Raw genomic sequence first — 14644 nt, 5'->3', positions numbered from 1 at the left:
CTGCCGATCAGCTGAGAGGCGGGGAGAGAAGAGCTCTGCAGTTTGCAGGCTGCTCCGATATAGGCCTCGCCGATCCTAGGCCGGAGCTGGAGGCCCCGGGGGCCCTGGGGCTGGGCAGGTGGGCAATGGGGTGGGGGTGGCAGGAACTGGAGTGGCACCCCCACCTCAGTGGCTCCTAGGGCACCTGCCCTGCCTGCCCCCCCCCCAGTTCCACCTATGCTGTTCTGCCATCCATTCTGCTTTCTTCTGTTTCTTGGTCTTTGGCAGACTCTTTTCACATTCGTCCTTAACAACTTCTTTGATTTCATTCCACAGCTCCTCTGGTTCCCTGTCATTGAGGTTCAGAACTTCAAAGTGGTTCCTGATGTTCTCCTTGAAAATGGTGGGTACATTCTCAAGATCATATAGTGGAAACTGGATAGCTGTTTTTCCACTTTAGCTTGACTTGGAACTTGCACATGAGCAGTTCGTGATCTGTTCCACAATCTGCCCCCGGCCACGTCTTTCCTGTTATATCTGAGCTCTTCCACCTCCTTGCACCAATAATGTAATCAATTTGATTTCTGTGTATTCCATCTGGTGATGTCCATGCGTATAGACACAGCTTTGGTTGTTTGAAGAATGTGTTAGCAATGAAGAGCTCATTGGCTTGGCAGAAACCAATAAGTCATTCTCCTGCTTCATTTCTGTTTCCTAGGCCATACAGTCCGACTGTGTTTTCCTCCTTACCATTTCCAATTTTGGCATTCCAGTCTCCAGCCACCAGCAGGACATCTTGCTTGCTTGTTCTGTCAGTTTCAGTCTGAACATGAGCAAAAAACTCATAAACTTCCTCTTTTTCTGCATCAGTCGTTGGGGTATAGACTAGGAAAACTGTCATGTTAAAGGGTTGTCCACGAAATCCAATTGATATTAGTCAGTCACTGACCGCATTGTCCCCAGGTCTTCCAATTTCTAAAGGAAGTCTTCTTCCCCTTTAGAACTTCATTGATTTTACTGGGTGCTTTCCAGACTAGACTCTACAACAGGGTCAGGAAGAATCTCGGAAGTGTGCTTAAGAACATCAGAACAGCCCTGCTGGATCAGGCCCACGGAAGCCCATCTAGTCCAGCATCCTGTTTCACACAGTGGCCCACCAGATGCCACCGGAAGCCTACAGCAGGAGCTGTGGGCATGCCCTCCCCCCCCACTGCTACTCCCCTGCAACCGGTACTCAGAGGCACAGGAAGTGCTTCCACACTTCCTGTGTCATGACACCGCAGTCCCTATGCAGACAGCAGGGTGCCATTCACATTTCCAATGTCTTCTTGTGAATTTAATTGCTGCATAGAGCAAGGACATTGCGAAAAAGTTGTTTTTTTTCCTTGTTGTTAGTTGCTGCGAGATTGCTCTCCCTGCTGTTTATGGCCGAATGTGACTTGCCCAAATGGAGGCATTTTGCTGCTAATTAGCAGCTAGTTTGGAAAGCACCCTTGTTAGTCATACTGTCATCCTCCTGGACCTGATGGTACCTTTCCTCCTTTTTGGTATACATTTTAACTGGGCTTCTATTACTGTGGTTTTTAAATAAACTCCATGCATTCTGGAGCAGTGACTCTCTTGATTTTCCCTTTCAGTTTTTTCCCCACCAAACTCCTCATTTTAGAGAAGTTTCCTCTTCTGGAATTCAAAGTGTTAGACTTCCTTGGTGATTCTCTCCTCACATATATGCTGAATTTGATCACACTGTGGCCACTGTTCCCTAAAGTAGTAGTAGTAGTAGTAGTAGTAGTAGTAGTAGTAGTAGTTCTTTTATGGCAGCCATAGGCCAAACATACTGTTCCCTAAAGATTCCACAACACTGACATGTCGCACCAGATCCTGTGCACCACTCAGGATTAAGTCCAAGGTAACTTTCTCTCTGGTTGATTCCCTGACCAAATGTGCTAGGGCACAGTCATGCAGTGTCTAGAAATGTGGTCTCTTTCATTACCTGATTGTGAATTTACATATGTGTAGGTAGACAGGATAAATTCACAACCAGGTAATAAAGCGACCACATTTCTAGACACTGAATGACTGTGCCCTAGTCAGGGAATCAACCAGAGAGAAGGTTACCCTGGACTTAATCCTGAGTGGTGCACAGGATCTGATGCAACGTATCGGTGTTGTGGAACCTTTAGGGAACAGTGACCATAGTGGGATCAAATTCAGTGTGGGTAGAGCCACCTAATAGTGCAGCAGGGAAGCAACCTGCCTAGAGAGCAGGAGGCTATTGGTTCAAATCCCTGCTGGTGTGTTTCCCAGAGTATGGGAAACTCCTGTATAGGGCAGCACTGATATAGGATGGTGCTGATAGGCATCATCTCATACTGTTAGGGAGATCGCAATGGTAAACCACTCCTGTATTCTACCAAGAAAACCACATGGCTCTGTGGTGACCAGGAGTCAACAATGACTCGATAGCACAACCTTCCCCCCCCCATGTGTGGGTGATTAAAGTCACCCATTATTACAGCTCTGTTTCTCTTTGACACCTCCCTGATTTCCTTCTGCAACTCCCAGTCACTGTCAACGTTTTGATCAGGAGGGTGATAACACATTCCTAGTAGCACTTTTCCTTTCGGGCCTTGTATTGTCACCCTAGGTTTTCGAGCTTGTGAAATTCTATCCCTTCTTTGACATACAGTGCTATTCCAACCCCAATTTGCCCCTCCCTGTCCTTTCAATAGAATTTATATCCAGGAATGTGTCCCACTGGTTCTCACTGGTCCACCATGTTTCCGTTATGCCCACTATATCTATGTTTTCATTAGCAACCAAGCACTCCAGCTTGCCCATCTTGGCTTGGAGGCTTCTGGCACTGGTATATAAGCACCTAAACATGGAATCTGTTATCTGGTGTGCGCTTTCTTTCTTTTGGCCATTTGGTCTCTTTGGCCAGCTAGCACATCCTTCTGTCAGCTTTTTATCTGCCTTATACTGAGTCAGACAGCGGCATAGCAAGCGGGGGAGTGCAGCCAGACCCCCCTCCCATTTTCCCATCAAGCACGAGCCCCAAGCCACCCTCCTGTGTCCAATGCCAGATCCAAGGGAGTGGGACAATTAGCTTCTGTACTCACATTGGGGGACCTTCCGCCGCCTCCCCACTGGCATGGTCAGGCTCTTCAGGCCCCGCTTTGGCCACTCTGCACCCAGCCCAGCAGCCTGCCCAGAGCCTGCCTTCTGCTGCAGCAACAGCTCTGCACGGCCAAACTGAACATGGTCGCCACCACCAGGCAGGCAGGAAGAACTGCCCCTAAATCTTCCTGCCCAGATCACCTGATCTCACTGCCAAAATGAAACCCTGCCGGGTTTCTCAGCATTGGCCCTGCCCCTTGCCTCTGATATCAGGTGCAGGGACAGGACCAATGCCCAGGAGAGGAGAGGAGAGGAGAGGAGAGGAGAGGAGAGAGGCTTCACACTCCCAGCCTGCGAGCGTTTTGCTGAAGGAGCAAGGTAGCACCCTGAGCAAGGGAGAGCCTTATGGGGGCTCTTGCCCTCTGGGCCTGGGGACAATTGTCCCCTCTTGCTCAACGGACACTACGCCCTTGGAGTCACACCATTGGTTCATCCAGCTCAGTATTATCTTCATAGACTGGCAGTGGCTTCTCCAAGATTGCATGCAGGAGTCCTTATAGGACAGAGAGGTGAGCTGGTCTTGTGGTAGCAAGCATGAATAGTCCCCTTTGCTAAGCAGGGTCCACCCTGGTTTGCATGTGGGTGGGTCATTACACGTGAGCACTGTAAGATGTCCCCCTTAGGGGGTGGGGCTGCCATGGGAAGAGCATGTTCCAAGTTCCTTCCCTGACATCTCCAGATAGGATGAGAGAGACTCCTGCCTTCAACCTTGGAGGAGCTGCTGCCTTTCTGTGTAGACAATATTGAGCTAGATGGTCCAATGGTCTGACTCAGTATGGTAGATTCCTATGGATGCACAAAATTATCAGTTAGGAAAGGGATTGGAAATAAAACTGCCAGCATAGAAATGCCCTTTCATAAATCTATGGTGCACCTGCACTTGAAATACTATTGACAGTTCTGGTCACCACACATTAAAAAGGATACTGTAGAGCTAGAAAAGGCATAGAAAAGGACAACCAAAATGATCAGAGGGTTGAAGTGACTCTGCTGTAAGGAAAGACTGCAACATTTGGGCCTTTGGGGTTTAGAAAGAAGGTGGGTAAGGGGCGGCATTATAGAGGTAGATACAGCAGGGTTTCTCAGGTTTGGGTCCCCAGTTGTTGGACTACAGCTCCCATCATCCCCTGCCACAACGGCCAAAGGCTTGCGAAAATCACAACTGTGCAGGCACATGTCGCAGTTGCTTAAAGATGCTGGCCCGAATGATCAGTGTTTCTCCTGCTCCCACCCCACTGCCGCCAGGGGAGGGGGGAGAAGGGGAAGGTGCTTCTCTGCTCCACCCCTGCAGCCACCCCTTGGCTGTGGTAAGACTTTTTTTCAAAAACGGAGCTTTGGGGGGAGGGGCGTGGGGTAGCTCAGCTGCCAGAGGCTCCCGCCACAGCCATTTGGAGTTTCCCCTTGACCTTGGAGGACCGGATCGGGTCCCCAAGGTCCAGGGGTTAGTGCATCTCTGTGCTTTAGGCCTGATCTGGCAGGGCCAAATGTCCTTGTGGCTCTGGGAAGAGCACCTTCATACTTGAATGCAGAAGGTTCCACGTTCCCTCCCTGGCATCTCCAAGAGAGGGCTTAGAGAGACTCCTTCCTGCAACTGTGGAGAAGCTGCTGCCAGTCTGTGTAGACAATACTGAACTAGATGGACCAATAGTCTGACTCTGTAGATGGCAGCTTCCTACGTCCCTGTGTTCCTATGAAGTCCATGAATGCAAAAATCCTCTGGTCCCCCCCGCCCCACCCACCATGCTTTCTTTGTTTCAGCCACCTGACTGAGGGGGAAAGCACTTTTTGTGTTGTTGCCTTTGATAAACAATTAGGAGCTGGAAACATAGTTGCTGATCCATTATTATTTCTTGTTTACACAGTCAGACAGGTGTTATTGACTGGTTTGTTTTATCCAGACATCGAGTCCTTCCCAAGGACCTGGGACCCTCGTGAGGCACTACCTTGGCCTGGTTGTGGGGCTTGCGTGCTCTGAGGAAGGTGAGAGCTATGCCAGAGGTCCAACCTTACTGGACAGGTCTTACCAGAGGAGCCAGACAAAGAGTGCCTCTCCCATCAACAATACGGTGAGACGTAACTTTAATAAATCTATACCGGATCGGTCGCCACCCGGGTCAACAAGGACCGCGCCAGGTGCTGGAGTCCCTGGACATCTGGTGGCAAGTGGGCAACAGGACTCAGGATCTTCAGTTGAGCAACCAGGGCTGGAGACTGCAAGGTTACTGGAAGAAACGTTGCTTAACCGGAAAAAATATATGAAAAATGCCAAGAAGGAAATAATGATCGGCTATTACAAGTCTAGTCCAACTAGAAGAGGTTATTTAAAAAGAATGCACCAAATTTGGAAAGAGAAGCATCCAGATACAGAAATAACAGAACAAAGGCTAGCAGACCAGAGAAGATTCATAATAAGAAATAAAGTATCCATTATTATTATTATTATTATTATTATTATTATTATTTTATTTTATTTTATTAGACATGATGAGCAGCATTACAGAGCTGGAGTTCCACAATGCTGCCCCCTGGGGTTTCTGCAGACTCCAAAGGCATCCCCAAGACTGTTGAGACAAGAAGGTTAAGTACAGGCAAGAGTGGAAGCAGCATCTGTGACTATGGCAGGGGGGACTGCGGTCGTGTGGCTTGTGTTACTGTCTGATCCTAACTGCATCCAGGGCTAGCTCCAGCATTACGGTGCCCTGGGTGAAGTTTGGCTGTGGTGCCCACCAGCTGAGAGGTGAGGAGTCCTGGCTTTAACTTGATCCATGCAAGCGTCTTCTTCTCTTGGTTGAATGACCAGCCTGCACGGACCGATGACCAGCAAATGACTAGCCTGTACTGTTTTGGGGATATGGTGGGAGTGAGTTCCCAGTTTATTATGGTCACAGTGCCTGTGCCACCCAAGAACTGGTGCCCTAAAACAACCTCCTAGATCTGCCTAATGCGTCCTAGATCTTCCCCTGCTAACTGAACAAAGAGGCACCCTTTTAAAGTAGTGATTCTCTTTATTGAGCCGGGGGAGAGCAACTGGCCCTGTCCATCCCCAGCACAACATCCCTCCAGTGGCTGTTGCTGGTGTCTGTCTTAGGTTTCCTTTTTTAAGATTTTGAGCAAGTTTGGGAACAGGGAGCCATTTTTAAAATTTATATCTATGTAATCCGCGTTGGGGAACGTCTGTTGAAAAGCGGTATACAAATATTCATCATATTCTTTTAGTGGACATGGCAGCCTGATAGCATCTGGGTTGCCATTTATTTATTTATTTATTTATTTATTTATTTATTTATTTATTTATTTATTTATTTATTAAACTTCTATACCACCCAAACTCTCGTCTCTGGGCGGTTAGGAGAGACTCCTTAGGAGTCTACAACAGCCTCAGGACATAGTTTTACGGCTCTGTAATTCTGTGCATCACGTCAGCCACTGGTACTGATATTTATATGCTGCTTTTCCACAAAAAAAGAGCTCAAAGTGGTTTACATAGCACAAGATAGGAAAATACACTTCTTTGCCCAGTTAGTAGCGGAAAGTGAAAATCACATAGAAACCTATCAGTGGATGCCAGTCTGTCTTCTGTCTCCCCTCTTTAGGACGTTGTAGACAGCACAGGGCTCCTGGCTCTTCTCTTCTTCTGCAGTTCTTCTCCTTTTTCTGAGAAATGCTTGCAGAGATTTTGTATAGGCCAATGCAAATACTTACAAAGATGCACAAATGTTTCATCCTGTAACACACAATATGTCCTGCGTGCTGTGTGTGTATGCATCTCACCATATATAGGGGATTTCCAGCCACACAACTGGCAGTTCTTAAATGATACAATGCATACATTTCAGCAGAAAATTTGGTTTCTTCTAGATGCCTGTGTTTTATTTTGACTCGAGAGTTCAGTTCCCAGAAATGTTTTCTTAACAAGACGGTTTGCGCTGCAAAATTGGTGGCTTCGAGTTTCCCGTCATCAAGAGTGACTGTGGGCTGTATACAAATTTTCCTTTGGGCTGGTGCTAGCCCCCAGCACCTGATTGACAATGGGCTTGCCTCTCTAGGTCTCTCAGTGGGGCAGGAGGAGGAGAAGAAACTAAACCAGGGAGTGTATGTAGCCTTGACGGGAGAAGGGGAAGGAGGAGGAGCGGGGAGAGAGCGAGAGCAGGGAATCCAAGTGCTGCCTGTAATGGCATCAGAAAGGGGAAGGGCAGGAAGGGAGAGAAAGAGAGAAAGCACTTGAAGTTAGTCCCCTGCTAACTGAGAATGGTGATTCTCTTTATTGAGCAGGGGTAGAGCAACTGGCCCTATCCACGCCCAGCACAGCATCCCTCCAGTGGCTGTTGCTGGTGTCTGTCTTAGGTTTCTTTTTTAGATTGTGAGCCCTTTGGGGACAGGGAGCCATTTTATTTATTTAGTTATTTAGTTATTTAGTTATTTATTTAGTTATTTACTAGACATTAAGCCCGTTACATTAACGGGCGCTAGAAGAGTTGTGTAGAGAACAGTCGTTCTTCAAGGGCAAGGGACGTGGACCTCCTTGTGCTTGTTGCCTCAGGTTTAACGGGTTGCTACACGGACCTACGACGCAGAGACGGTAACTACGCGCACACGCAGTTGTGTGCGTAGTTTCCGTTGGTGCGTCCGCGCACGCCACGCATGCGCAGAACACCTGCAAGAGACACGGACGCAGATTTGCCTCCGGTTTAACGGGTTGCTATGCAGACCTACGACGCAGAGACGGTAACTACGCACGCATGCAGTTGTGTGCATAGTTTCCGTTGCTGCGTCCACGCCCGCCACGCATGCGCAGAACACCTGCAAGAGACACAGATGCAGGTACCTTAGGGTTTTATTATACAGGATTCATTCCTATGTAAACAGCTTTGGGGACTTTGTTGAAAAGTGGCATATAAATATTCATCATATTTGTACTGAGGTGGCCGTGGCAGCAGGAGAGGGAAGCTTTGCGGAGCACTTCACCGCTCCGCTCACATTCAACGCGCCAAAAAAATGATTGGTTTTGTTTGCTCTACTTTTAGGGCAGATTTAGGGGCCAGTTGTGGCAGAAGCATGCAGATATCTACATCCGTCATCCACACAGGCAGCACCACCCTCCGTTGAAATCAGCACAGAACATGCTTCAAACAGCCGTTATTGTGCCAGCCACACATGCAACATTTCATAAAGTAGCACTTAAAGATTCTTATCCATAATAATACATTTAAAAATTATTTCTAAAGCATTTTCCTTTTTTCAGAATTATTAAAATGTCATCCTTTGTCCAGGCATTGCTGTGTCAGCTCTGAAATCCCCTGACACCAAGCCCCAAAGATACTCTCTCTCTCTCTCTCTCTCTCCCCCCCCCTCCACCTTGTATAGCAATCTTGTTGCAAATGGGCAGGGTCAGTGTTTCCTAGTGGGCTACTGTCTGAGGTGAAGCTGGATATGTAACAGGGGACTTCAAAATGCTACTATTATATGGCCAGTTTTATTCAGTTTGGTGATGAACACTTGAACAGCACTGATCACTGAAGGAGGGATCTGAATCAAGGCATCGGAAGTGGCCTTTTATGGAGTCAGCCCATGGGTCCACCTAGCTCCATATTATCTATATCAGAAGTTCCAAATGGTCTCCAGATGTTGGTGGACTACGATTCCCATCATGCCCAGCTGCAATGGCCGAGCACGATGGATCGCAGTGGCAAGAATCTACAGACCCTTACAGCCATTACTTGGTGAAAGGGCTGAGAGACGCATGCTTGGTACAGTCAGGGCTTCAAGTGTAATTCCATTTATCTTCAGTTAAACATTGCAGCTGAAGGGACAGAACCCTGCCAGAGACTCTGTGATTTTCTGCTTCCGGTCAGAGTAGCTAATTGGACCGGCCTCTTCTAACTGGGCTAAGAGGCATCTTTCACAGTGGTGGCTCTCTTATATTGGGGGGGGGGGACCATCCCTCTGAAACCCCAAAACCGTGTCCCTCCCAGTGGCTGTTGCTGGTATTTCCCATGTGTTTCCTTTTGGACTGTGAGCCCCTTTGGAGACAAGGGACCATTTTCTGGTTTTTAGTCATTTTGCTGTGTAACACACTTTGAGAGCTTCTTTGCTGAAAAGTGGGGTAGTAGTAGTAGAAGAAGAAGAATAGATAGATAGATAGATAGATAGATAGATAGATAGATAGATAGATAGATAGATAGATAGACACACAGACGGACCAATTTTCAGAACTCTGTAGAAAGCTGTTTCCACATGTTCCTAACTAGTTTCTCCAGCAGGTCACTTGATAAGGGAATTGCTAGGAGGGCCCGGGAATGCCCAGATCCCTAGGGCCTGATTCAGGCTTGCAGCCCACCCTGATTTTGATAATTAAATATTTTGATGCTTTCTAAAGGTATCCAACATTCTCCTCCAGTTTTGGAAGCCAAATATTTTCAGGGAGAGCAAGTCGAAGACTCTTATAAAGGCTGATATGATGTGCAGCCTACCATATTTGTAATGCGCCGCCCATGGGCTGCTGCGGACCCCAAGCAGACCCAATGCCAGGGGCATCATTAGAGGGTGGCCCATGGGGCACAGGCCCCCAGTGGATTGCTCAGAGCCCCGAATCTCACCAGCCGCCTCCCTCCTCCATGGCCTCTTCCAGAAAGGAAAGTGCAGCCATGGAGGCACCTGCACAGAGCATGAAAGAAAGCTTCTAGCCTCACCTGGGTCTCTGCTGCTTCCACCTTCACAGGTGCTATATTATAATATTAGAGACTTTGAAACGTATATGTAATTATTCTTGGTTGGTATGATTGTGTTTGATTATCAGAAGAGGGACTATGGGCACAGGCCCTGGGTCTTTTTAAGAACCTAGCAACAACCCTGCCCAAACGCTGTTGGGAATAAGCAGTTGCACTAGCAGCGCTACCACCGTTTTTGCAATTGTGGCAAATGGGGGCAAGTGTGGTAGTACCAATGGCAGAGATGCTCACGGGCAGCCCTCCTGTGGTGGCAGTGGCATGCTCCTCACCTCGGTGGCAGTCTCCCTCTGGTGAAGACAGTGGCAGAGGCATAGTGCGGTGGTGGCCTCCCCGCCTCGAGCAATGGAGGAGGTATGCTCCTACAGCCCCGTGCTCCAGCTGGATCTGACCACGAGGCAGCTACGAATGAAGAGCACATGTGCCCATCTTCCCAGCCACCTCGGGGTCAGAACCCCTGGAGTTCCACTGGGGACAGGCAGCATGGGATGCTGCAGAGAGAAGCATGGTAGAAGGCAGCAGCAGGGGTCGCTGGTGAGCAGGCCAGCAGAGGAAGGGAGGTGGGGGAGGCGAGTGAGGTGGCTCCGGAGGCAGGGTGGCCTGTGTTCTTTGGCCCCATCCGCCCTCTTGTGACTCCACCCTTGGGGAGTGCCGCTTGTACAACCGCTCATAAGTCTGCAGCAGCCTAGGTGTGAAGCGTTGTGGAGACAGTCGGATGCACATTTTGCCAGCCCCCATGTTTTAAAGCAGACAGGTCCTCACTCCATTGCCCTCCACCAAGGGCTGTCTTGGCCCTGCCTCCTCTGCCCTCCTCCGTATGTAAGCTGTGGCAACAGCAAGCTCAGCACACTTTCTCCATGCTCGTACCAATTGTTTCATGGTGGTTGGAGTAGATGGACCTGGCCTTCAGTGGCATATGCCAGCACTGCAGGAACTTCCTTCTTGAACTGGGAGCACATGCACTGCACAGAAAGGAGAATCCTGCTTGCAGCCATCAAACTGTGGAAATGTAGATTTGGGGTGTGCACGGCAGGGGACTGCCTGACTGGGAACCTCCCTTCCTCCAAGTGCCTGACCTTTACCACCTGCAGGCACTGATTGATTAGATCAGCCTTGCCCAAAGTCCTTCGTGAGATGAAGGACTCTGGAGGCTTTTAAAGGAAGGGGACTGCAGCAGGTGGTGCAGCCAGCGGCACGGCCAGCCTGCAGGTGGCTGCCAAAGGGAGCCGCCAAAGCCAGCAGCCAAAGGGGGCCGGCCTTTGGTGTAGGACTGAGGGTTGGGGTACACTATATTCAGTTTGGCTGTTTGAGGAGTTGCAGCAGTAAGTGTGCCAGCTTTGTTACTGAGATTGGGCTGAAGGAGTTGTAATGTGTCTGGGTTTGTCTGGAGATGGGGAGACAGGGGGTGCCTTCGTTGACTATGGGGCAGCTATCCTGGTAGTGGTGGGGGATAGAAGAAGTAACGTTGGCAGGTCAGCAGGCCATTCCAGGGGAAGGGTAGTCAGAAATCTAATAGCTGTCTCCCCTTCCGGCTGTCTTGCCAGCTCTTTGACCTCGGGGAGCATTGCCAACAACCCACATAGCCTTACCTTGCTCCTCTGCAATGCCAGGTTGGTCCAAAATAAACCCAAACTCATCCATGATTTGATTATGGATGAAAGGGCTGACCTGGTTTGCATAACCGAGACTTGGTTGGGGGAGGCTAGTCGCCCAGTCTGGTCCCAGCTTCTTCCTCCAGGATATTCTGTAGAGGAGCAGGTGAGGGGACGTGGGCAGGGAGGTGGAGTGGCTGTGGTCTATAAGGATAACATCTCCCTTACCAAGGTCCCTGTTAGGGTATCAGACCATATTGAATACTTAAGTTTGGGGACCAGGTATAGATTGAGACTTCTGTTGGTGTACCGATTGCCCTGCTGCCCAACGGAATCCGTTACTGAGCTCATGGACTTGGTCACAGAACTTGCGTTGGAGTCTCAAAGACTTTTGGTGCTGGGGGACTTTAATGTTCATCTCAGGACCAATTTGTCTGGGGCAGCTCAGGAATTCATAGCAGTCATGACAACTATGGGCCTATCCCAAGTGGTCTCTGGACCGATGCACATTGCAGGTCACACACTTGATTTGATCTTTTACTCTGATCAGGGTGGTGTTCCGTGGGTGGGAACTCCTACGATCTCCCCATTGTCATGGATAGACCACCATCTGGTTAAGGTTAGGCTTTCAACCACTTTCTGCCTCTGCAGGGGCGAGGGGCCTATTAGAATGGTCTGCCCAAAGAGGTTATTGGATCCAATAGGATTCCAAGAAGCCTTGGGGGGATTTAACGTTGGCTTTGCTAGTGATCCTGTTGAGGAGTTGAGAATTGGAACAACTTGCTCACCAGGGCAGTAGACACAATTGCTCCTAAGCGTCCCCTCCGATCCACTTCAAAACTGGCCCCTTGGTATACAGAAGATCTATGGGGGCAGAAGCGGCAAGGTAGGCAAATGGAGCGCAAGTGGAGAAAGACTCTACTCAAATCCGACAGATTACAACATAGATCACATTTAAAGATTTATGCTCAGGCAATATATGTGGCAAAGAAGTGGTTCTTTTCTGCCCGTATTACATCTGCGAGTTCACATCCAGCGGAGTTGTTCAGGGTTGTGAAGGGCCTAGTATGTGCCTCCCTTCCTTGAATCACAATTTGGAGCCATCAGTTACCTGCTGTGATATGTTTAAACAATTTTTTGCAGATAATGTATCTCGGATTTGGGCCGACTTAGATGGAGACTCCACAATTAATTTGATGTCTGAATTGGAGGTGTCCAGCAACTCCTCTTATGTGGTTCGACTGGATCGGTTTCTGTTTGTGACTCCTGAGGATGTGGACAAGCTGCTTGGAACAGTGAGGCCTACCACTTGTTCTCTTGACCCTTGTCCAACAAGGCTTGTTCTATCTAGCAGGGAGGCTGTTGTAGGAGGCCTGGTAGAAATAATAAATGCTTTTCTGAGGGAGGGCAGGATGCCTCCTTGTCTTAAGGAGATAATTATTAGAGCTCTTCTAAAGATGCCTGCTTTAGGTCCCTCAGAGTTGAGCAACTATAGGTCTGTCTCCAACCTCCCATGGCTGGACAAGGTAATTGAGAGGGTGGTGGTCTCTCAGCTCCAGGCGGTCTTGGAGGAAACTGATTATCTAGACCCATTTCAAACTGGCTTTCAGGCAGGCTATGGGGTGGAGACTGCCTTGGTCGGCCTGATGGATGATCTCCAATTGGGAATTGACAGAGGAAATGTGACTCTGTTGGTCCTTTTGGACCTCTTGGCGGCTTTTGATACTATGGACCATAGTATCCTTCTGGAATGTCTGAGAGTGTTGGGCGTGGGAGGCACTGTTCTACAGTGGTTCTGCTCCTATCTCTTGGACAGATTCCAGATGGTGTCGATTTGAGACTGTTTCTCTTCGAAATCTGAGCTTAGGTATGGTGCCCCTCAAGGCTCCATACTATCTCCAGTGCTCTTTAACATCTACATGAAACCACTGGGCGAGATGATCAGGGGATTTGGAGCGGGGTGTTATCAGTATGCTGATGACACCCAGACCTACATCTCCATGTCAACTTCTTCAGGAGATTGCATAACCTCCATAAATGCCTGGCTGGAAGCAATAATGGGCTGGATGAGGGAGAATAAACTGAGACTGAATCCAGATAAGACGGAGGTACTTATTGTGCAGGGTCAGAACTCCAGAGATGATTTAGATCTCCCTTTTCTAGTTGGGGCTCACACTTCCCCAAAAGGAACAGGTCCGCAGTCTGGGAGTACTTCTGGATCCACACCTCTCCCTGGTTTCTCAGGTTGAGGTGGTGGCCAGAGGGGCTTTCTATCAGCTTCGGCTGATACGCCAGCTGCGTCCATTTCTTGAGATGAACTACCTCAAAACAGTGGTATATCTGTTGATAACCTCCAGACTTGACTTCTGCAATGCGGTCTATGTGGGGCTGCCTTTGTACGTAGTCCGGAAACTCCAGTTGGTACAGAATGCGGCAGACAGGTTGGTCTCCAGGTCATCTCGGAGAGACCACATCAAGTCATTGCTGATAGAGCTACATTGGCTGCCAATAGGTTTCCGGGCAAAATACAAAGTGCTAGTTTATAGCCCTAAACGGCTTAGGCCCTGGGTATTTGAGAACGTCTTCTTCATTATGAGCCCCACTGCCCATTGAGGCCATCTGGAGAGGTCCATCTCCAGTTGCCGCCAGCTCGGCTAGTGGCCACACGGGGACGGGCCATCTTGGTTGCTGCCCCGAGACTGTGGAATGTGTTCCCTACTGAGATATGATCCTCCCCATCTCTGATGATTTTTAAAAAGCATTTTAAAAACAACCTCTTCGCCCAAGCTTTTTCAGCTTTTTAAAATTTTTAGGTTTTAATCTGTGGTTCATTTTTAAATTGTTAAATTGTTTTAATCTTTTGCATATGTTTTTAAATTGTTGTATGCTATTGTTAACTGCCCAGAGATGAACGTTTGGGGCGGTGTACAAATTAGATAGACAGACAGACAGACAGACAGACAGACAGACAGACAGACAGACAGATAGATTAGATAGATAGATAGATAGATAGATAGATAGATAGATAGATAGATAGATAGATAGATAGATAGATAGATAGATGTGTGATGCTGCCTCTCAGGCTTCTAAGGTATTAGCAAGCCCCACATCTCAGGCCGTACAGAGGAAATCTGCGATCCTAGAGAACTGATCTGGGTGGCCCAGTGC

At 48.6% G+C, this 14644-nt stretch overlaps 1 protein-coding gene across 1 annotated transcript; it reads left to right on the top strand.

Moving 5' to 3' along the window:
* The first annotated feature begins 7 nt into the window (after positions 1–7).
* LOC128342556 (uncharacterized) lies at positions 8–8423 on the top strand. Its single transcript, XM_053289959.1, has 4 exons — positions 8–118; positions 316–382; positions 5058–5579; positions 8184–8423. The coding sequence occupies exons 2-4, from the start codon at positions 365–367 to the stop codon at positions 8355–8357; spliced, it is 714 nt and encodes a 237-aa protein (XP_053145934.1). The 5' UTR covers positions 8–118; positions 316–364; the 3' UTR covers positions 8358–8423.
* Positions 8424–14644: the final 6221 nt, after the last annotated feature.

This window comes from Hemicordylus capensis, chromosome 2, assembly GCF_027244095.1.
Source record: "Hemicordylus capensis ecotype Gifberg chromosome 2, rHemCap1.1.pri, whole genome shotgun sequence".
Taxonomy (NCBI): domain Eukaryota; kingdom Metazoa; phylum Chordata; class Lepidosauria; order Squamata; family Cordylidae; genus Hemicordylus; species Hemicordylus capensis.
Note: the sequence above shows the minus strand (reverse complement) of the source record. Positions and strands in the feature narration are given on the sequence as shown.

Bases quoted from the DNA above. Each gene is read 5' to 3' on its own strand.
- LOC128342556 (XM_053289959.1), top strand. The intron at 5,580-8,183 runs GTATCCATTATT...CTCTACTTTTAG, and splicing joins GATTCATAATAAGAAATAAA to GGCAGATTTAGGGGCCAGTT.